We start from the raw sequence: 22366 nt of genomic DNA on the forward strand, positions 1-22366 counted from the left end.
AGGATGTGAAGGCCTTAGAGAGGGTGCAGAAGAGATTTACTAGAATGGTTCTAGGGATGAGGGACTTTAGTTACTGGATAGACGGGAGAAACTGGCGTTGTTCTCCTTAGAGTAGAGAAGGTTGAGTGGAGATTTGATAGAGGTGTTCAAAATCATGAAGGCTTTAAATAAAGTAAATAAAGAGAAACTGTTCCCATTGGCGGAAGGGTCAAGAACCAAAGGACACAGATCTAATATGATTGACAAAAGAAGCAAAGGCCTGGTGAGGAAAAGCTTTTTTACGCAGCGAGTAGTTATGATCTGGAATGCGCTGCCTGAAAGGGTGGTGGAAGCAGATTCAATCGTGGCTTTCAAATAGGAATTGGATAAATACTTGAAGAGAAAATATTTGCAGGGCTACAGGGAAAGAGCGGGAGAATGGGACTAAGTGAATTGCTCTTACAAGGAACTGGCACAGGTTCGATGGGGCAAATGGCATCCTTCTGTGCTGTAATGATTCTATGATTCTATATAGAAACAGCAAGACTGCCTTTCCTAGAATGCTGAGTCTCTTTGATTGCACACATGTGGAACTAAAAAGAATCAAATTACTTTCTGCACTTTGAAAGGTTGCTATGAACTGTCAGGAGCTGTGCGATGTTAAGCATTGCCAGCGATTATATTCCTGTTATGATTTTTTCGGGCCTATTTTCCTTTGCTTTGCATCCTAGGGATCAGATCTTGACTTTGCTCGATAGTGTAAAATGGGTGATAGCGAACCAGCAGCCCGTTTTACAGCTCTCACAATTTTATTTCTATCGGACTGTTACACTGTCAGCTCACACTCGTACTGTGAGTGAACTCACGTTACACTATCAGCTCACACTCAAGCGGTGAGTGAACTCACTGTTACATGTCAGCTCACACTCATACTCTGAGTGCTCTCACTGCGACACTGTCAGCTCACACTCGGGCGGTGAGTGACCTCACTGTTACACTATCAGCTCTACTCATACTGAAAAGTGAGTGCGCTCACTGTTACACTGTCAGGTCACACTCGGGCGGTGAGTGACCTCACTGTTACACTGTCAGCTCACACTCGGGCGGTGAGTGACCTCACTGCGACACTGTCAGCTCACACTCGGACTGTGAGCGACCTCACTGTTACACTATCAGCTCTACTCATACTGAAAAGTGAGTGCGCTCACTGTTACACTGTCAGGTCACACTCGGGCGGTGAGTGACCTCACTGTTACACTGTCAGCTCACACTCGGGCGGTGAGTGACCTCACTGTTACACTGTCAGCTCACACTCGGACTGTGAGCGACCTCACTGTTACACTATCAGCTCTACTCATACTGAAAAGTGAGTGCGCTCACTGTTACACTGTCAGGTCACACTCGGACTGCGAGTGCCCTCACTGTTACACTGTCGGCTCACACTCGGACTGCGAGTGCCCTCACTGTTACACTGTCAGGTCACTTAGCATCTTTCACCCTACAAACTACATTAATGATAAAAGGCTGTTTAGGTAAACCGCTGCATTTAAATTCTTGATATCAGAGTAGAGCTGGCTAAAGAAAGCTGCAGCTGTGAACCCTGAGGGGTCGAAATTGGTATGCTTTACGCCCTTTTTCCGTGGGTTAAATAGGTGCTAAGCATACCAATTTAGCAGGGGACGGCCTGCGTTCAATCTGTGCAAGCATTAGACCCAATGCTAAATTCATGGGGCCCAGTTTGTGGGCACCAGAACAGGTAGGCCCGAGGCCCGATCGAAAGTTGGGCCTCATTTAAATTAGGCCGGCAGGCTGCGGATGCCTGCTGCCTGTCCTCAGGCTGCTCACTGGCAAAGCGGGAGGTTAATTTCGGGTCACTGTCGGGGGACTGGAGGAGAAGGAGGGTGGGATGAGCGGGAGAGGGGCTAGCACTGGATGGGGTATTACAATTGGCTTCTGTGTCTTTAGATTAGGAAAGATGGGAAGAGAAATATTAAACAAGGTTGCAACTTCTGGTTGCGACTGGGTGGCCCCTGAGAATGTGAACTTGTGGAACCAGGGGGGACATTTCCTCTGGTTATTATGTATCAGTAACATTGTTAAGATAGTGTGAAGACTTCCTACATTTGTTGTTTTTAGTGTTCTAAAAGATCGCAATTTTGCTAGAAATAGTGGTCGGAGGAAATATTCCTGCTACACTGACAACGTCACCAACATGTAGTGAGCAAAGGGAATCTGGTGAAGACGGGAGCAGGGTTAGTGAGGATTGGGGTTATGCTGGAACACCCTGCCGACACTATTCAGGCTCACACATGAAGAACCACAGCGTGTCTGTGGAACTGTACCCCAGCAGGAGACAGCTCTTCCATGAAAGGAGGAAATAAAAGCAGAAAGGATGTGAAAAAATACACCTAGCACATGACCCCAAATGTCATGGTGAGAGACCAGCACATTTCAAAAGTCGAAATTGCGCCCATATAAAATCGAGGCTCTGGTGAAGTGGCTTCTGTTGTTTTTCATTTAGGTTTGGATTCCTGAATAACAAGAGCTGTGGTACCACAGTCTTCACCTTGGCCGTGTTTGTTTGCAGTTGATAAAAGCCATAATTGAAGCATTAAACGCTACTGAAACTCTAGTAATGTGTTCATCGTGATTCAATTACACATTAAAACAAAACAGTATCACTACAGGGGAATTCAACTCTAACTTTTAGACTAGGATTCAGTTTCACATTCAGTTTCCCACATCCCTAAATCTGATCTTTGGATTCAGGTTTCTTCACCCACTTTGTGTTTATTCAACCTTCTACTAGAATTCCTAGCACGCCCATGAGGGTTTGATTCGTCAAATCCTCCAGAGCCTTTGAGCACTTAGAATTCCCACTCCTGTACACTCTATGGGTCATGTGTCTGTCGTAGAATTCCTTGAATTTCAACCCAATCCTAGGAATTCCTGCCCGTGATGCATGGTAACAGGAAACTCTCCGGTGCTGCATCGTTAGCGGTTATCGGGATGTTTCCCCACAAGGTTTCACAAAGATAAAACTTTTCAGTTTCCAGGGCGAATCCACTTCACCCGTGCTCATGAAACCTGAAGCAGCTTTTTTTTAACCTCAACTCTACGCAGTCGACAGGTGAATTAATCGGAACTTGGCAAGTTTGGAAACACTCGAGTAGATCAGAATTAAGCCAATTCAGATCAGTTGAGAGGTTGAATGTTTCTTGGGTACTTCTCCCTGCAGTAGACTCTCTTCGAGAGTTGTACAAAAAACAATATTGTAACAGAAAGTGTGTACAGGGAGGGCTGTTTTTTTTTAAAATGGTTCCTTTTCTTAACGAGGGAGCCACAAACAACACATATGCTGGAGATTGTGGTGTATCAGAAAGTTTTATTTTATTTTAGTATTGCTGCGCTGATCGAGCTGAGGGATGTTTGCTCTTGTAAAAAGAATACTTTCCCATTTCGTCCACCATGGGGGTAATTTTAACCCCCAAGAACAGGTGGGTTATGGCAGGTGGGAGGTTAAAGTACCAGCTTTTCGGAGCGGGATCGCATCCCAGCTCCAATACGCCCATTTCCAGGTTTAACCCGTGTTCATTTTGCGCGAGTCCAACACCCCGGACCTCTTCTGCACAGTAGACAGACTTAAGGGCTGGCTCCTTGGAGATAAGGGTTACCCCTCTGCAGACTGGCTCATGCCACCTGTGAGAAACCTCACCAACGAGGCACAGCAGCGGTACAACCAGACCCACATTACCACCAGGTCCGTCATCGTGCAAGCCATAGGAATGTTGAAGATGCGCTTCAGGTGCCTGGATAGATCTGGGGGAGCCCCTTAGTACACAGCGGGAGTGTGCAAAATAATAGTCATGTGCTGCGTCCTGCACAACATAGCACAGCAGAAAGGGTTACAGGTGGAGGAGCTCAAATGCGTTGGGAAAGGGGGAGAAAGTCAACTGGTGCTGCAGGCCGGAGAGCAGCCAGAAGACCTCCACCACCTGGTTCATCCTGCAGGGCCCGTGGAAAGAAAACAACTTATCTTCAAATTCACTCCAAATGTTTGCATCTAGGCACTGCTGAGATCTTCCAATCTGAACAGGCTGGGCATAAGGAGTAAGGCCCATATCAGTGGGTATCCGTACAACAGGGCTTCTGCCAAGGAGAGTCCCAAGAAAGTGAGGCTGGAGGCGTCACGACATCACTCCCACCTCACAGCATAGGATTATCATGCATATGCCTGGTCAGGGCACAAGTGCCCCGCATGCCCACCCTCAGGGGAAAGCCTGTACGTACTGGGGCAACATGGAGGGGTTTGGAGATCTGGTGTTACAAATCTCTGTCCCTCTTACCTCTGATTTGCACCTGGGGAACGTGTGCCCCAGGCACAGTGCAGAGGAAAATTGACCCTTAAATCTCTATCATGTGCCTCCATTTTTTAAAGTGGAGCTTCCATCTGTTAACACCACAAGAGCCAAATAATTTTGGAGGATAATAGCAAAAATGTTATTTCCTGTGTACTATGCAACACATAATTGGCCACAAATTGCAATACATTCCATCTCGGCCTCCTCCCAATATCCCCACCATCACAGAAGCCAGTCTTCAGCCAATTCGATTCACTCCACGTTATATCAAGAAACGACTGAGTGCACTGGATACAACAAAGGCCATGCACTCCGACAACATCCCGGCTGTAGTGCTGAAGACTTGTGCTCCAGAACTAGCCGCGTCTCTAGTCAAGCTGTTCCAGTACAGCTACAACACTGGCATCCACCCGACAATGTGGAAAATTGCCCAGGTATGTCCTGTCCACAAAAAGCAGACAAATCTAATCCGGCCAATTACCGCCCCATCAGTCTACTCTCAATCATCAGCAAAGTGATGGAAGGTGTCGTCGACAGTGCTTTCAAGCAGCACTTACTCACCAATAACCTGCTCACTGATGCTCAGTTTGGGTTCCGCCAGGACCACTGGGCTCTGGGCTTCATTACAGCCTTGGTCCAAACATGGACAAAAGAGCTGAATTCCAGAGGTGAGGTGAGAATAATTGCCCTTGACATCAAGGCAGCATTTGACCAAGTGTGGCACCAAGGAGCCCGAGTAAAGTTGAAGTCAATGGGAATCAGGAGGAAAACTCTCCAGTGGCTGGAGTCATACCTAGCACAAAGGAAGATGGTAGTGGTTGTTGGAGGCCAATCATCTCAGCCCCAGGACATTGCTGCAGGAGTTCCTCAGGGCAGTGTCTAGGCCCAACCATCTTCAGCTGCTTCATCAATGACCTTCCCTCTATCATAAGGTCAGAAATGGGGATGTTCGCTGATGATTGCATGTGTTCAGTTCCATTCGCAACCCCTCAAATAATGAAGCAGTCCATGCCCACATGCAGAAAGACCTAGACAACATCCAGGCTTGGGCTGATAAGTGGCAATTAACATTTGTGCCAGACAAGTGCCAGGCAATGACCATCTCCAACAAGAGAGAGTCTGACCACCTCCCCATGTCATTCAATGGCATTACCATTGCCGAATCCCCCATCAACATATCCTGGGGGTTACCATTGACCAGAAACTTAACTGGACCAGCCATATAAATACTGTGGCTACAAGAGCAGGTTAGAGGCTGGGTATTCTGTGGCGAGTGACTCACCTCCTGACTCCCCAAAGCCTTTCCACCATCTACAAGGCACAAGTCAGGAGTGTGATGGAATTCTCTCCACTTGCCTGGATGAGCGCAGCTCCAACAACACGCAAGAAGCTCGACACCATCCAGGACAAAGCAGCCCGCTTGATTGGCACCCCATCCACCACCCTAAACATTCACTCCCTTCACCACCGGCGCACAGTGGCTGCAGTGTGTACCATCCACAGGATGCACTGCAGCAACTCGCCAAGGCTTCTTCTTCACCTCCCAAACCCGCGACCTCTACCACCTAGAAGGACAAGGGCAGCAGGCACATGGAAACAACACCACCTGCACGTTCCCCTCCAAGTCACACACCATCCCGACTTGGAAATATATCACCATTCCTTCATCGTCGCTGGGTCAAAATCCTGGAACTCCCTACCTAACAGCACTGTGGGAGAACCTTCACCACACGGACTGCAGCGGTTCAAGAAGGCGGCTCACCACCACCTTCTCAAGGGCAATTAGGGATGGGCAATAAATGCCGGCCTTGCCAGCGACATCCACATCCCATGAGCGAATAAAAAAAAATGCATCTATCAATTTCTAGTACCTCAAATATAATATTCTTACCTAGGAACAATTTGCTCCCACAAAGAACATTTTGCAAGCCAAAGCTATACGTGTTTCTGGAAAGCTACATTTGAAGTCCTGCAGGTGACTGAGGGACAGTATATCAGTAGTAACAGCATTGAAAATGGATTAACGGCCAAAACAATTGAGCTCTGCTCATCAATGTTTCTTCAAAGAAGTTTCAGGCAGAAGCCTGGTCTTGTGTTTACTACCAGATATTGAGCATAGTAAAAGGCAGCCCTGCCAGTATATGTTTTAGCAATGATTAAATACCATTGAATCTTATATTTGACCATACATTGGATTAACTCGGCATAGTCTAGCCCTTCACTTTAGATCGTTTAATAAGCTCTGGTCAAACCACAAACCAGTTATAAAAATGTAAAAAATTGACAGTCTCATTTGGCATTCCGACCTTTAAAATATAACGAATTTAAAAACAAATTACCAATTCTTAATAGTATTCAGTAACGCATTAACAGACCTAGAATGGAAATATTGAAAAGTCCAAACAGACCATAACTGGTTAAAGTTCTTTCAACACCAAACTGCCCATAGATTAAAAAGGTTTACTGTTAATTCATCCTGAATATCTGCGATTAATAAATAGCAAAGTACCAAAGTTGTTTCTTTAAAAAAAATCTTCTGACTCTTTTATAGCATTGGTAGAATTGCTTTAAATAATTTACATCTGTTAGGTCATTCTAATTATGACCCTGATATAATGCAGTAAAGCTGTAAATGTAGAGAGCTTTTGGAACCTATAAGTGTTTGCAAGACTGTAATCTAATTAAAGGGTTCAGATGATGTTATAAAGAGTGAAAGCAAAACTCAAGAGGTTGATAGCTGCCCTTTGACTTCTAAAATGAGATTACTGCCATGGGAACATTCCAGAATTTTTTTTTCATTAAAAAAACATTGTTTGCTCCCCACCAGCTTTTTCCTTTCTCTGCTCCTCTCCGAGAGGCGCTGACTCATGGAAGGTTACAGCTCCACAAACACTGACAGCTCCATAAAAGCTGTGGTATTATTGATTCCCTTAAATACCTTCACTGGCAGCAATGGGTGATTTATGAGCTGACCAGTGAACATTTACAGGGAGTTTGTGACCTGGTGCAGCCAGTTTGCTGACAATTTTCTTCGGTAACTGTTCACAAAAAGTGTACCTCGGATTAACCAGCCTAGAACCCAGGAACTGGTTTCACACAATGTAAAGGCAGCGGGATCTGACTCCCAGCACAGCGCCGACTGAGTCCCAATGGGGGAATATGTCCCCTCAGCCCAGGGGCAGTCACACAGGTCTGTTGGAAATAGCACAGACACAACGAGGACTAGTCCCGTTTTGATGGGACTGTTGAAAGACTGGAGACGTACAATGGACAATCATTCTGTGGGAGTGATGGGCAGGGAGAGTTCAGGTAGCTGATGGGTCTGTGGGAGCGATGGGCAGGGAGGGTTCAAAGTATCTTGCCCAAATAGTGACTGTATTTGTAACATTTATTAGTGCAATTTTTCTAGGGAGCTTTATTTAGTTTTGGGGCTTATTTTGTGCTCAAGGCCCAGTCCCACACGGGCAAAGATGGCAGGACAGGACATTTGTAAAATTCATGTCGTCATGTTGTGATGTTCAGATGGACGAATGAATGATTGTAAAATTCCCACATTTTTATTGAGAAATCACCTGTAATTGATTCCTGGGAAATTCTACATCTAGTGAGTCGAAATATGGATAATTTATAAACATTCAAACGTAATTGTAGAGTCGAGACCAAGTGTAGTCTTCAGATGAAGTGGAGTTAAATGTCGTGGGATAATTGGATCAGGATGCACAAATATAATTCACTTCCCATTTTAAAGTCATACATTGTGTGTATATTTTTATATAGCACTTTGATTTAATATTATTTATGGTTAAATGGTACAACTTAGCACAATTTGGAGAGCATAGGATTTTCTCTGCAGCACAGGCTGAGGAGCTGGCAGATGGAAAACTGAGGCGCTACAGCACCACCACTGGCAGGAGGGTCCAGTTACAGCATGACAGGTTTACATAGGCAGATTTCATTATCAATAGGAAAGTAGACATAGGAATCTATAATGCAAAAAGTTGACACAAAAGTGTAACAAAACCATGACAACAAGAAGCAAGCTTTGATAGGCAAAAGGTATGTGCAGATAGAGGACTTTAACTATATTATTGATGTATATGAGTTTTACATATCTTTACAATTTGGGCTATTACAAGATACTTTTTCTCATGTCCAGCACAAAGGGCCACTCCCTTAAGCAAGTCCTCACTCCCTGGCTCCAACCCTTTGCTGTCTTTTGCCTTGTAAAGGGCAAATGGAGGTTCCAGCTCTTACAAGGAAGAAAAGGAAACTCCTGAAAGCAGTGGAGACCCAGCCCAGCCAGAGTTACAGTGGGAGACCAGTGGAACCCCTGAGAAATTTTGGCTCCAGCGCCTCTGATATAATCAGTGGCCACCTACACACCTGGAGGGCCAACAGGTCCACACAAATATCTGTCTCTCCTTCTTGCAGTTGGTAATCAGTATTAACTGTTTCTAACACCTGGGTGAACTTTAACATCTAATACTTGTTAAGCAGTCCATCTAGACAGAGGTGACTCTGTGACCTTTGAACCAGCAGTGTAGATTCCCTCCAATACTAAGCAACAGATGGCAGTGAGAATCTTTCTGAGCATGCAGTTGCAATAACCAGTGTAGGCTTGATGGACCAAGTAACCTGTTTCTGTGCTGTAATTGTCTATGAATTAACATGGTTACGATGCTGACACAGTTGTAAGATTTCATAACGAAAAATTAAATCAGGAGTTCACTCTGATTCCAAACAAGACAGGTCGCTGATCCTTCACAACATCAGTAAGCCATTAATTTGCAGCAAAATTCCATCTTTCTGTCAGCTGCTCCATTAAAACCCCGTCATAACACACTGTTTCTTCCTGTCGCATTATACAGAGATACACAGGAAGACTTGCTATCAATAACGATGATGTGGAGATGCCGGTGATGGACTGGGGTTGACAATTGTAAACAATTTTACAACACCAAGTTATAGTCCAACAAATTTATTTTAAATTCCACAAGCTTTCGGAGGCTTCCTCCTTCCTCAGGTGGTGTGGAAATGAAATTTTCGAATCCTTCGCATTTGAAAATTCTGTGATTTTCAAATGCGAAGGATTCGAAAATTTCATTTCCACACCACCTGATCAATAACGATGGCAGTGAGATGGCAGGTACAAAATCCAAACTGAGTTTGCAACAGAAGAGCTCCAAAATATAAAGAGAATGAAACTACATTATTTATTTTTTAAAATGGTTAGGTCCCTGGCAGTATGTTCCCACTGTTGCACACTCCATGTTGCACACTCCATGGTGCAAACCACCATAACTTATTCTCTGTGCACTAAATTTTGGAAGATTTTACACCGTGTTACTATCACTGGTTCATTTAAAACCTAAATTTACTATTTGTAATAACCTATCAGCTAGTTAAAATCAAATATTGTTTTACAATGATCTGATGACTTGTAGCCACTTCACACAATGTTATTTTTTTCAAATTTTTGTCAAACCATCAGATGGGTTTGAGGTGCATTGTTTACAAAAAAATAACAAGACGCTTCAATAAGAAACTTGTATAAATGAAAAATGATCTTGTTTATGTGATATTGTTGCCTGATATGCGACTGTTATGATACAATGACAAGGTGTCAGCCTTGGCTCAGTGATAGCACTCTCCTGCCTCTAAGTCGGCAGGTCGCGTCCCGCTCCAGAGACCTGAGCACATAATCTAGGCTGACACTTCAGCGCAGTACTGAGGGGAGTGCTGCACTGTCGGGGGTGCTGTCTTTTGGATAAAATGTTAAACTAAGGCCCCGTCTGCCCTCTCAGGTAGAAGTAAAAAATCCCATGGCACTTTTCGAAGAAGAGCAGGGAGTTATCCCAGTGTCCTGGTCAATATTTATCCCACAACCGATGCCACCAAAAAAATAGGTTATCGATTATCTCATTGCTGTTTGTGGGACCTTGCTGTGTGCAAATTGGTTTGCTGCATTTCCCCACGTTACAAACGTGACTGCACTTCATTGGCTGTGAAGAGCGTTGGAACGTCCTGTGGTCGTAAAAGACGCTATATAATTGCAAGTTCTTTCTTGTTGTGGAGATGCCGGTGATGGACTGGGGTGGACAAATGTAAGAAGTAGCACAACACCAGGTTATAGTCCAACAGCTTTATTTGAAATCACAAGCTTTCGGAGTTTTGCTCCTTCGTCAGGTGAAGTGAAGAGTTGCATAAAGGCACAGCATATATAGTCAGAGGCGTTCTCCAAGGCGGCCTTCGAGACACACGACAACGCAAAATCGTCGAGCAGAAATTGATAGCCAAGTTCCGCACCCATGAGGACGGCCTCAACCGGGATCTTGGGTTCATGTCACGCTACATGTAACCCCACCTGACGTAGAGTCATCCAGACTCAAGTCGTAGCTGGCTTGTTCTCCATACACAGATGCGGCCGAACCTGCTGCAATTTCCAGCAAAAAAAGTTATCTGTTTTTAATACAAACCCCAGCATCTGCTACATTTGACCCCTGGTGACCCCACCTCAGTATTCTTGGATGTGATGTTTCCCTGACTAACCTGTTTGAACACCATTCACTCCTTTGATTGCTATGATCATCTCTCTGCCGAGGTGTGATAAAGGGCAGTTAGAAAGATTATCTGTAATCACCAGGCATTGTTCTCTGACTATATATGCTGTGCCTTTATGCAACTCTTCACTTCACCTGACGAAGGAGCAAAGCTCCGAAAGCTTGTGATTTCAAATAAAGCTGTTGGACTATAACCTGGTGTTGTGCGACTCCTTACAAGTTCTTTCTTCTTTGTGTTGTCATAACATGGCACAGTTATGATACACTACCGTTATGATATGCTGCTGTTGTTATCATATGGTGCTGTTATGATATGGCATCGGCAAGATATGGGACTGTTGCACTACAGGTATGATTTTAAGACCAGTACTGCTTAGAATCATGTGGAGCCAGCAGTACTGAGTAGTAATGCAGGTGATGTACTGCTCTATCATCAGGCAAAGGACAGCCCTGTGCATGTGTATATTATATGCCTGTACAGAACTCTGCTCACCACCATCCAGATGTCCGTTAAAACTTTTATGTTAGCGAAGAGCCACAGGACAGTCAGCTCCTTAAGCAGTTTAGGAACGAATCCTAAAAAGTCCTTTAACAGCCCAACTGATCGCCTGAGACTTTTACACTTTTGATTTGTACCATTTGTAGTTATACCGCTACTGGTGTAAAAATATATCTCCTCCAGGTGACCCCCACTTCTTGCCTGAGTCCGATCTGGCTGACTTCATTCCCAAGTCGCAATAGCACTTGCCCTGGCACGAAGCCAAAACTACTTGATGTTGACACATGCCGTGTACTGTAACAGGGTTTGTATTAAAGCTAAAGCAAAATACTGTGGAGTTCTGGTGGACAGTCATCAACCTTTTTTTTTATTCGTTCATGGGATGTGGGCGTCGCTGGCGAGGCCGCATTTATTGCCCATCCCTAATTGCCCTTGAGAAGGTGGTGGTGAGCCGCCTTCTTGAACCGCTGCAGTCCGTGTGGTGATGGTTCTCCCACAGTGCTGTTAGGTAGGGAGTTCCAGGATTTTGACCCAGCGACGATGAAGGAACGGCGATATATTTCCAAGTCGGGATGGTGTGTGACTTGGAGGGGAACGTGCAGGTGATGTTGTTCCCATGTGCCTGCTGCTCTTGTCCTTCTAGGTGGTAGAGGTCGCGGGTTTGGGAGGTGCTATCGTAGAAGCCTTGGCAAGTTGGTGCAGTGCATCCCGTGGATGGTACACACTGCAGCCACTGTGCGCCGGTGGTGAAGGGAGTGAATGTTTAGGGTGGTGGATGGGGTGCCAATCAAGCGGGCTGCTTTATCTTGGATGGTGTCGAGCTTCTTGAGTGTTGTTGGAGCTGCACTCATCCAAGCAAGCCGAGAGTATTCCATTACACTCCTGACTTGTGCCTTGTAGATGGTGGAAAGGCTTTGCAGAGTCAGGAGATGAGTCACTCGCCGCAGAATACCCAGCCTCTGACCTGCTCGTGCAGCCACAGTATTTAAATGGCTGGTCCAGTTAAGTTTCTGGTCAATGGTGACCCCCAGGATGTTGATGGTGGGGGATTTGGTAATGCCATTGAATGTCAAGGGGAGGTGGTTAGACTCTCTCTTGTTGGAGATGGTCATTGCCTGGCACTTGTCTGGCGCGAACCTGAAACTTTAACTCTGTTTCTCTCTCTAATAAACCACTAATAAATCCAATAAAGAATTCAGGAGAAACTTCTTTACGCAGAGAGTGGTTAGAATGTGGAACTCACTACCACATAGAGTAGTTGAGGCAAATAACATAGATGCATTTAAGGGGAGGCTAGATAAGTACATGAGGGAGGAAGGAATAGAAGGGTGTGTTAACCGAGTGAGATGAAGTAAGGTGGGAGGAGGCTCGAGTGGAACACAAACACCGGCATAGACCTGCTGGCTGAACTGCCTGTTTCTGTGCTGTAAAATTCCATGTAATTCTGTGTAATTCCCTCAACAGATGTTGCCTGACCTGCTGAGTGTATCTGTTTTGATTTTGTATTAAAGCTATCCTGCTGAAAAATAGTGATTTAAAAAAAAAATAAGCTTGTACAGGCCACACCAGAGCCATGCCTTTGGGGAACTGTCCCGTTCAACAGCATCAGCACCAATCCTGTTAGTATTCAGCCAGTTGTCCGATGACAAAATATCTTCCTATGTTTGTTTTGCAGGTACCATAGATGAACACCAATAAGACAGTGGACCTGAAAATAATTATCCTCGGTTCCCTTGGGTAAGCAGCAACTTATCTTTTAAAAAATATACATTACAGACTTCTGACATCCTTCAGAGACATTCGGGAGAAGTCGGGAAAAGAGGTGTAAGGGGGGGGGGGGGGGGGGGGGGTAGAATGAAAGGAAAGATCAAGTGAAAACAAAGCACATCAAATGGAATATTTCTCTACCTCAGGAACCTGTCCTTGTGAATCACATGTCAGGGCTACATAGGGTTCACTCATATAAATATGACAACAGTGAACTGCATTTTCTTTTGTTTCTCCATTGGAATTTCGAAGAGGAAACAAGAAGACGTTCCACCTAACCTAACAAGGCCAATTTTCCGACTTTGCACTTCCGCTGGAGAACATTAAGTGTCAAGAGCACATATCGGAAATTTGGGCTCACATTGACCACGATTCTCCAACCGTTCCTTTACATGGTCAGAAAGTCACGGAGGGTGAGTTTCGTCGGAGGGATTCTCCCGATCGTCTGCCACGACGACAGAGGAAGAGCCGTGAAAACCCATGATAAATGGCGTAGAATTTACAGCACAGAAACAGGCCATCCGGCCCAACTGGTTTGTGCCGGTGTTTATGCTGCACACACCCCTCTTCATCTAACCCTAACAGCATATCCTTCTATTCCATTTCCCTCATGTGTTTATCTAGCTTCCCCTTAAATGCATCTATGCTAATCGCCTCAACTACTCCATGTGGTAGTGAGTTCCACATTATACCCACTCCCTGGGTAAAGAAGTTTCTCCTGAATTCTCTATTGGATTTATTAGTGACTCTCTTATATTTACGGTCCCTAGTTCTGGTCTCCCCCAAACATCTTCTCTACGACTACCCTATCAAAACCCCTTCATGAATTTAAAGACCTCTATTAGGTCACCCCTCAACCTTCTCTTTTCTAGGGAAAAGAGCACCCCAGCTTGACTAGTCATTCCTGATTGTTATAACCTCTCAGTTCTGGTATCATCCTTGTAAATCTTTGTCGCACCTTCTCCAGTGCCTCTATATCCTTTTTTTGGGGTCGCAGTGGCTCTCCAACATCCATGGTGCCTCCAGCTGAACTTTTGATGTGCGCTTTCCATGGACAAGGCTCCCCACTAGGAGTGCAAAGTTAGAAAATTACCCCCCCACCCCTCGGCCACAAGACACTTCACTAATGGGTGGCTCCACCTCCAAGCCCCTCCCCCAACTCCAACTCGACTGCAAGGAATAAAATATGTAATTCAGTCACAGTGTAGATATCTAAGGATTAGACCATCAGTAAATACCAACTCTACTGAATTATTCAAAGGCAAACTGGATCAGTTCCTGGTTCAGTGAAGAGTGGCCAAGGTACAGTGGTTTGGAAAAATCATTTAAAAACAGTAGATTTGACCCTGAAAGGACCAAATGCTTTTTTCACCATCCCTTCATTCTCACATTTGTTGCAAAGAGAGTCAGAAGCAGATATAAAAGAACTACAGGCCCTGAAAAAAGTACATCCTGATCTACATTTTAAAGCACCTACGCTGCCAAACTCAAAGCTGGCAAACAAATTAAGATAAATTTGCATTTATATACAGCCTTTCACAACCTCAGGATATCTAAAAGCACTTTACAGCAATGAAGTACTTACTGTTGTAATGTAGGAAATACAGCAACAAATCTGCACAGCAGGGTAATGAGATAAATGACCAGGTGCTGGGGCCTCAACTATTTACAATATATATCAATGACTTGGATGAAGGAACAGAGTGTCTTGTGGCCAAATTTGCTGATGATACAAAGATAGGTGGAAAGGCAAGTTGCGATGAGGACACAAAGTGTCTGCAAAGGGATATTGACAGGTTAAGCGAATTGGCAAAAATTTGGCAGATTGAATATAATGTGGGAAAATGTAAAAAAGCAAAATATTATTTGAATGGAGAAATACTACAAAATGCTGCAGTACAGAGGGATCTGGGTGTCCTCGTACATGAAACACAAAAAGTCAACAGACAGGTGCAACAGGTAATCCGAAAGGCAAACGGAACATTGGCCTTTATTTCTAGGGGGATAGAATATAAAAACAGGGAAGTCATGCTCCAACTGTACAGGGTGCTGGTGAGACCACACCTGGAGTACTGCGTACAGTTCTGGTGCCCTTATTTAAGGGAGGACATACTTGCATTGGAGGCAGTTCAGAGAAGGTTCACTAGGTTGATTCCGGGTATGGAAGGGTTGTCTTATGAGGAAAGATTGAACAGGTTGGGTCTATATTCATTCTAGATTCGAAGAATGAGAGGAGATCTTATTGAAACATACAAGATTCTGAGGGGATTCGATAGGGTAGATGCTGAGAGGATGTTACCCCTCATGGGGGAATCTAAAATGAGGGGGCATAATCTCAGAATAAGGGGTCGCCCGTTTAAGATGGAAATGAGGAGGAATTTCTTCTCCCAGAGGGTCGTGAGTCTATGGAATTCTTTACCCCAAAAAGCTGTAGAGGCTGAGTCATTGAATACATTCAAAGCTGAGTTACACAAATTTTTGATCAGCAAGGGAGTCAAAGGATATGGGGAAAAGGCGGGAAAGTGGAGTTGAGGTAAAAATCAGATCAGCCATGATCTCATTAAATGGCGGAGCAGGCTCGAGGGGCTGAATGGCCTACTCCTGCTCCTATCTCTTATGGTCTTATGGTCATATGTTCGTTGTGAGATAACTGTTGGCCAGGACACTGGAGAAACTCCCTGACCCTTCTTCAAAGATTGTTGTGGGATCCTTTACATCCACCTGAGAGGGCAGACAGGGCCTCGGTTTAACATTTCGTCCAAAAGACAGCACCTCCGACGGTGCATCACTCCCTCAGTACTGCACTGGAGTATCAGCCTAGATTTTGTGCTCAAGTCTCATGGAGTGAGGCTCGAACCCACAACCGTCTGTCTCAGAGGCAAGAGAGTGTTACCACTGAGGCATGTCTGACACCGTGGAAACAATGCTGTCCGTCAATGGACATTCCACCAGCCTACACTTTTGCAGTGTTTTCCTGAGGAAGGCTGTCTTAACAAGGAGGTAAGCACTTCCCTTGTGCTGCTGTGAGAGTTTGAATAGCACACTTCTGAACCCTCACACCAATACAGCCACTTAACTCAGCGCAGCTACATTGACTGACTGGTGTTGGTCATTGCACCATCAAGCAAGTGCGCCACCTGCTGGCCACTCTTAGTAAATCATTGTAAACAATTTTACAACACCAAGTTATAGTCCAGCAATTTTATTTTAAATTCACAAGCTTTCGGAGATTTTCTCCTTCCTCAGGCAAATGTTTCAAGATCTCCTTGAAGCCTACGCATTTATACATATTGAACAATAATACATGGTGTTTACAGACTGCCCCTGCAACTGCCCGTTGCCAAGGCAATCACCGTGTTCAGACAGAGAGGTGTTACCTGCAGAACCTCCGAATACACATTCAACAAAAAAACAAACAGGGAAAAAAACAGAGAAAAAAAAACACAGAGAGAGGCAGAAACATCCGGAAGGCAGAGAGAGCCAGCAATTGACCCATTATATTAAAAACAGATAACATTTGTTCGCTGGTGGGGTAACGTGTAGCGTGACATGAACCCAAGATCCCGGTTGAGGCCGTCCTCATGGGTGCGGAACTTGGCTATCAATTTCTGCTCGACGATTTTGCGTTGTCGTGTGTCTCGAAGGCCGCCTTGGAGTACGCTTACCCGAAGGTCGGTGGATGAATGTCCATGACTGCTGAAGTGTTCCCCGACTGGGAGGGAACCCTCCTGTTTGGCGATTGTTGCGCGGTGTCCGTTCATCCGTTGTCGCAGCGTCTGCATGGTCTCGCCAATGTACCATGCTCTGGGGCATCCTTTCCTGCAACGTATGAGGTAGACAACGTTGGCTGAGTCACAGGAGTATGAACCATGCACCTGGTGGGTGGTGTCATCTCGTGTGATGGTGGTATCTGTGTCGATGATCTGGCATGTCTTGCAGAGGTTACCGTGGCAGGGTTGTGTGGCGTCGTGGACGCTGTTCTCTTGAAAGCTAGGTAGTTTGCTGCGAACGATGGTCTGTTTGAGGTTGGGTGGCTGTTTAAAGGCGAGTAGTGGAGGTGTGGGGATGGCCATAGCGAGGTGTTTGTCCTCATTGATGACATGTTGAAGGCTGCGGAGAACATGGCGTAGTTTCTCCGCTCCGGGGAGGAACGCGATGGACACCTACAGACGCTGAAAGACGCCCTAGTAAGAACGGGATATGACGCTCGACTCATCGATCGACAGTTCCGATGGGCCACAGCAAAAAATCGCATAGACCTCCTCAGGAGACTAACACGGGACGCAACCAACAGAGTACCCTTTGTCGTCCAGTACTTCCCCGGAGCGGAGAAACTACGCCATGTTCTCCGCAGCCTTCAACATGTCATCAATGAGGACAAACACCTCGCTATGGCCATCCCCACACCTCCACTACTCGCCTTTAAACAGCCACCCAACCTCAAACAGACCATCGTTCGCAGCAAACTACCTAGCTTTCAAGAGAACAGCGTCCACGACGCCACACAACCCTGCCACGGTAACCTCTGCAAGACATGCCAGATCATCGACACAGATACCACCATCACACGAGATGACACCACCCACCAGGTGCATGGTTCATACTCCTGTGACTCAGCCAACGTTGTCTACCTCATACGTTGCAGGAAAGGATGCCCCAGAGCATGGTACATTGGCGAGACCATGCAGACGCTGCGACAACGGATGAACGGACACCGCGCAACAATCGCCAAACAGGAGGGTTCCCTCCCAGTCGGGGAACACTTCAGCAGTCATGGACATTCATCCACCGACCTTCGGGTAAGCGTACTCCAAGGCGGCCTTCGAGACACACGACAACGCAAAATCGTCGAGCAGAAATTGATAGCCAAGTTCCGCACCCATGAGGACGGCCTCAACCGGGATCTTGGGTTCATGTCACGCTACACGTTACCCCACCAGCGAACAAATGTTATCTGTTTTTAATATAATGGGTCAATTGCTGGCTCTCTCTGCCTTCCGGATGTTTCTGCCTCTCTCTGTGTTTTTTTTTCTCTGTTTTTTTTCCCTGTTTGTTTTTTTGTTGAATGTGTATTCGGAGGTTCTGCAGGTAACACCTCTCTGTCTGAACACGGTGATTGCCTTGGCAACGGGCAGTTGCAGGGGCAGTCTGTAAACACCATGTATTATTGTTCAATATGTATAAATGCGTAGGCTTCAAGGAGATCTTGAAACATTTGCCTGAGGAAGGAGAAAATCTCCGAAAGCTTGTGAATTTAAAATAAAATTGCTGGACTATAACTTGGTGTTGTAAAATTGTTTACAATTGTCAACCCCAGTCCATCACCGGCATCTCCACATCATTAGTAAATCATAGTATCATAGAGGTACAGCACAGGAGGAGGCCATTCGGCCCATTGTGCCTGTGCGGGCTCTTTGAAAGCGCTATCCAATTAGTCCCATTCCCCTGCTCTTTCCCCAGAGCCCTGTAAATTCCTGAGAAGCCTCCTCCAGCTCTGGCGCATTCTGCTTGCCACCAAGCAGGCTGTGTGGAGCCAGGAGCCTTTATGAAGGAAAACTTGGGAATATCAGGAAAAATCGAAATAAGAGAGTATTGTACGGAGTACATTGAGATAGTGTCAGACAAGGCCTAGTACTATAAACCTCTCCTTCCTCATTGGAAGACTCTCTCAAATGCAATGGTCTTGAATACAAAATGCTATTGATCCTGGTCCTTGAATCCAGTTGCATTTATCTAAATACCACATGTATAATTTTGTATTTAAAGATTATCTAAACTCTGGAACTTACATCATTGTTGGCTATAAATTCAATAAATAAGGTGATAACGGGTCAGTAATTTTACTGCGTGGTTTTTCAATGGTTTATTGCCCAGTCTGTGCCAACCATGCTTAGGATATGGTGTCTACCTGAACAAAATAAGATATTTGGGGAAGGGTCAGAAGGTTTAAATTTCAGTGGTGATGGGGCAAAAAAAAAAGCCATCTTTACTGTAATATGTATATATTTTAGTTTGTTAAATGTAGTCAGTTGAAGCTTTCAAGACTGAGATAGATAGATTATTGTTTGGTAAGGGTATCCCGAGATCTGGAGCAAAGGTGGGTAAATAGGGTTGAGGTACAGATCGGCTGTGATTTGATTGAATGGCGGAACAGGCTCGAGGGGCGTAATGGCCTACTCTTGTTCCTATGTATCGTCCTTGCAAAAAGGACTGGAGTCACGGTCTCAGCAGGGCAGGATCCGACATGTGTGTTTTTGTGGCATTTGTGCAGGTTGGTTTAAAGGTCATCAGACAGTACCACATTTCATCATTGTGCTGAATGCCTCTTCCTCCACCGGTACTCAGCACTTCTGGTGTCGATATGGCCGAACGCCAATGGCAAACTTATCTTAAGTCTTGAAATAAATGGCATAGCAACAGCACCAGAACAGGGTGGCAGTGGGTGGCACCTGCAAACAGCACGATCTCAGACTGGGCAGAGAATTCGAAGAATCACTAAGCTCTGGGGCAACCACTTTGGGGAAGAAAATCCAGGGGCCTACAGGGTCACATGACTCATTCACATGTGCATCACTTTAGTTGGAGCAGGCTTAAATTTAATTTCAAAATGAAGTTAAGTAGTGATTGTATTTTTCTGATTCCTTTAACGCAGTGTTGGTAAAACCTCCCTTCTGAACCGGTACGTCAACAATAGATTCACTGAAGAGTATCGCACCACACTGGGAGCATGCATCCTTACAAAGCAGATCAGGGTGGACAATATGTTAGTAAAGCTACAGGTGAGAAATACTTGCATTGTTGCATCAGGTGCACTACACATGTGAGAAGAACTGAAGACCTGACTGGTCTAGTCCAGCAGCTGTATCGGCCTCTACCACCTAGAAGGACAAGGGCAGCAGGCACAAGGGAACAACACCACCTGCATGTTCCCCTCCAAGTCACACACCATCCCGACTTGGAAATATATCGCCGTTCCTTCATCGTCGCTGGGTCAAAATCCTGGAACTCCCTTCCTAACAGCACTGTGGGAGAACCTTCACCATACGGACGGATGGGCAATAAATGCTGGCCTTGCCAGCGATGCCCACGTCCCATGAACGAATAAAAAAAAAATGAGTCCTGTAATGGTCTTCCACTGAGGAAAGCCATCGGCACTCAGTTATGCTTTTAATTCCTCCCTCCCCTCCTTCTGATCTTTTTCTACTCCTGCACTAACATGTTTCAGCCTTGGTTCAGTTGGTAGCTCTCTCGCCTCTGAGTCAGAAGGTTGTGGGTTCATAGTCCCACTCCAGAGACTTGAGCACAAAATCCAGGCTGACACTTCAGTGCAGTACTGAGGGAGTGTTGCACTGTTGGAGATGCCGTCTTTCAGATGAGACGTTAATCCAAGGCCCCATCTGACATCTCAGATGGATGTAAAAGATCCCATGGCACTATTTTGAAGACGAGCAAGAGGGGTTCTCTTTGGTGTCCTGGCCAATATTTATCCCTCAACCAACATCACTAAAACAGATTATCTGGTCATTATCTCATTGCTGTTTGTGGGACCTTTCTGTGCGCAAATTGGCTGCCAGGTTTCCTACATTACAACAGTGGCGACACTTCAAAAGCACTTCATTGGTTGTAAAGTGCTTTGGGATGTCCTGAGGTCATGCAAGGCGCTATTTAAATGCAAGTTCTTTCATTTTTATTCTTTATGCATTGAATACTTCTGAGTTCAGCACTGTAGAGGACAAGCATCATCAGAAGTGGAGAGATGTGAGCTCCCTTAAGGGTTCAATGGGTGACATGTGCAATACTAATCCATACAGACTTGGAAGGTGGCTGACCCAAAGCAAGCTGGGGGCAAATCAGAAAGGAAGAGTAAGAAAGCGCATCCATTCCTCATATGCTTTTGGGGGAGCTGTGGGAACACCCCATAGATCCTTGTACAATAAGCACAATTGCCCTCCAGAGCTAGACAAATTGGACACCTCCGACTCCCACTGCGGTCACTATAGTAACATACTCCTTCCTCTTGACACACATGAAGGGTACAAAAAGCCCACTGCAGACACAGAACTCTGAGCTCTCTCCATGTTGCCAGCAGGTATCAGCCAGAAGAAAGCCAGTGTGAGGCAGGTGGCTTGCTGAATAGGCCAGAGAAACCCACACTGAATAGGCCAGAGAGACCTGCAGTGAATAGGTCGGAGAGATCTGCAATGAATAGGTCTGAGAATCCTGCAGTGAATTGGTCAGAGAGTCCTTTTTTTTTATTCGTTCATGGGATTTATAGGCCAGCATTTATTGCCCATCCCTAATTGCCCTTGAGAAGGTGGTGGTGAGCTGCCTTCTTGAACCGCTGCAGTCCGTGTGGTGAAGGTTCTCCCACAGTTCTGTTAGGAATGGAGTTCCAGGATATTGACCGAGCGACAGTGAAGGAACGGCGATATATTTCCAAGTCGGGATGGTGTGTGACTTGGAGGGGAACGTGCAGGTGGTGTTTTTCCCATGTTCCTGCTGCCCTTGTCCTTCTAGGTGGTAGAGGTCGCGGGTTTGGGAGGTGTTGTCGAAGAAGCCTTGGCGAGTTGCTGCAGTGCATCCTGTGGATGGTACACACTGCAGCCACTGTGCGTCGGTGGTGAAGGGAGTGAATGTTTAGGGTGGTGGATGGGGTGCCAATCAAGCGGGCTGCTTTGTCCTGAAGTGAAGAGGTCGGAGAGACCTACAGTGAATAGGTCGGAGACATCTGCAGTGAATAGATCAGGGAATCTTGCAGTGAATAGGTCGGAGAGACCTGCAGCGAATAGGCCGGAGAGACCCACAGTGAATAGATCGGAGAGACTCATAATGAATAGGTCGGAAAGACCTGCAGTGATCAGGTCGGAAAGACCTGCAGTGAATAGGTCGCAGAGACTCATAATGAATAGGTCGGAGAGTCCTGCAGTGATCAGGTCGGAGAGACCGACAGTGAATAGGTCGGAGAGTCCTGCAGTGAATAGGTCGTAGAGTCCTGCAGTGAATAGGTCGGAGAGTCCTGCAGTGAATAGGTCGGAGAGTCCTGCAGTGAATAGGTCAGAGAGTCCTGCAGTGAATAGGTCAGAGAGTCCTGCAGTGAATAGGTCGGAGAGTCCTGCAGTGAATAGGTTGGAGAGTCCTGCAGCAGAAACACTCTGATGAGCCCAAATTAAAACCAACAAAATTTACAAGCACCTTCTTAC

General features: G+C 45.6%; 1 protein-coding gene across 1 annotated transcript in view; it reads left to right on the forward strand.

Annotated features, from left to right (window-relative positions):
- LOC137344541 (ras-related protein Rab-7b-like) overlaps positions 1–22366 on the forward strand; it is a 39548-nt gene that overhangs the window by 4488 nt on the left and 12694 nt on the right. The window contains exons 2-3 of the mRNA XM_068007588.1: positions 13075–13136; positions 19819–19945. Of these exons, the coding sequence (XP_067863689.1) occupies positions 13084–13136; positions 19819–19945 (180 nt within the window). The 5' untranslated portion in view covers positions 13075–13083. The remainder of the gene's footprint in view (positions 1–13074; positions 13137–19818; positions 19946–22366) is intronic.

The sequence above is a fragment of the Heptranchias perlo genome, chromosome 27, assembly GCF_035084215.1.
Source record: "Heptranchias perlo isolate sHepPer1 chromosome 27, sHepPer1.hap1, whole genome shotgun sequence".
Taxonomy (NCBI): domain Eukaryota; kingdom Metazoa; phylum Chordata; class Chondrichthyes; order Hexanchiformes; family Hexanchidae; genus Heptranchias; species Heptranchias perlo.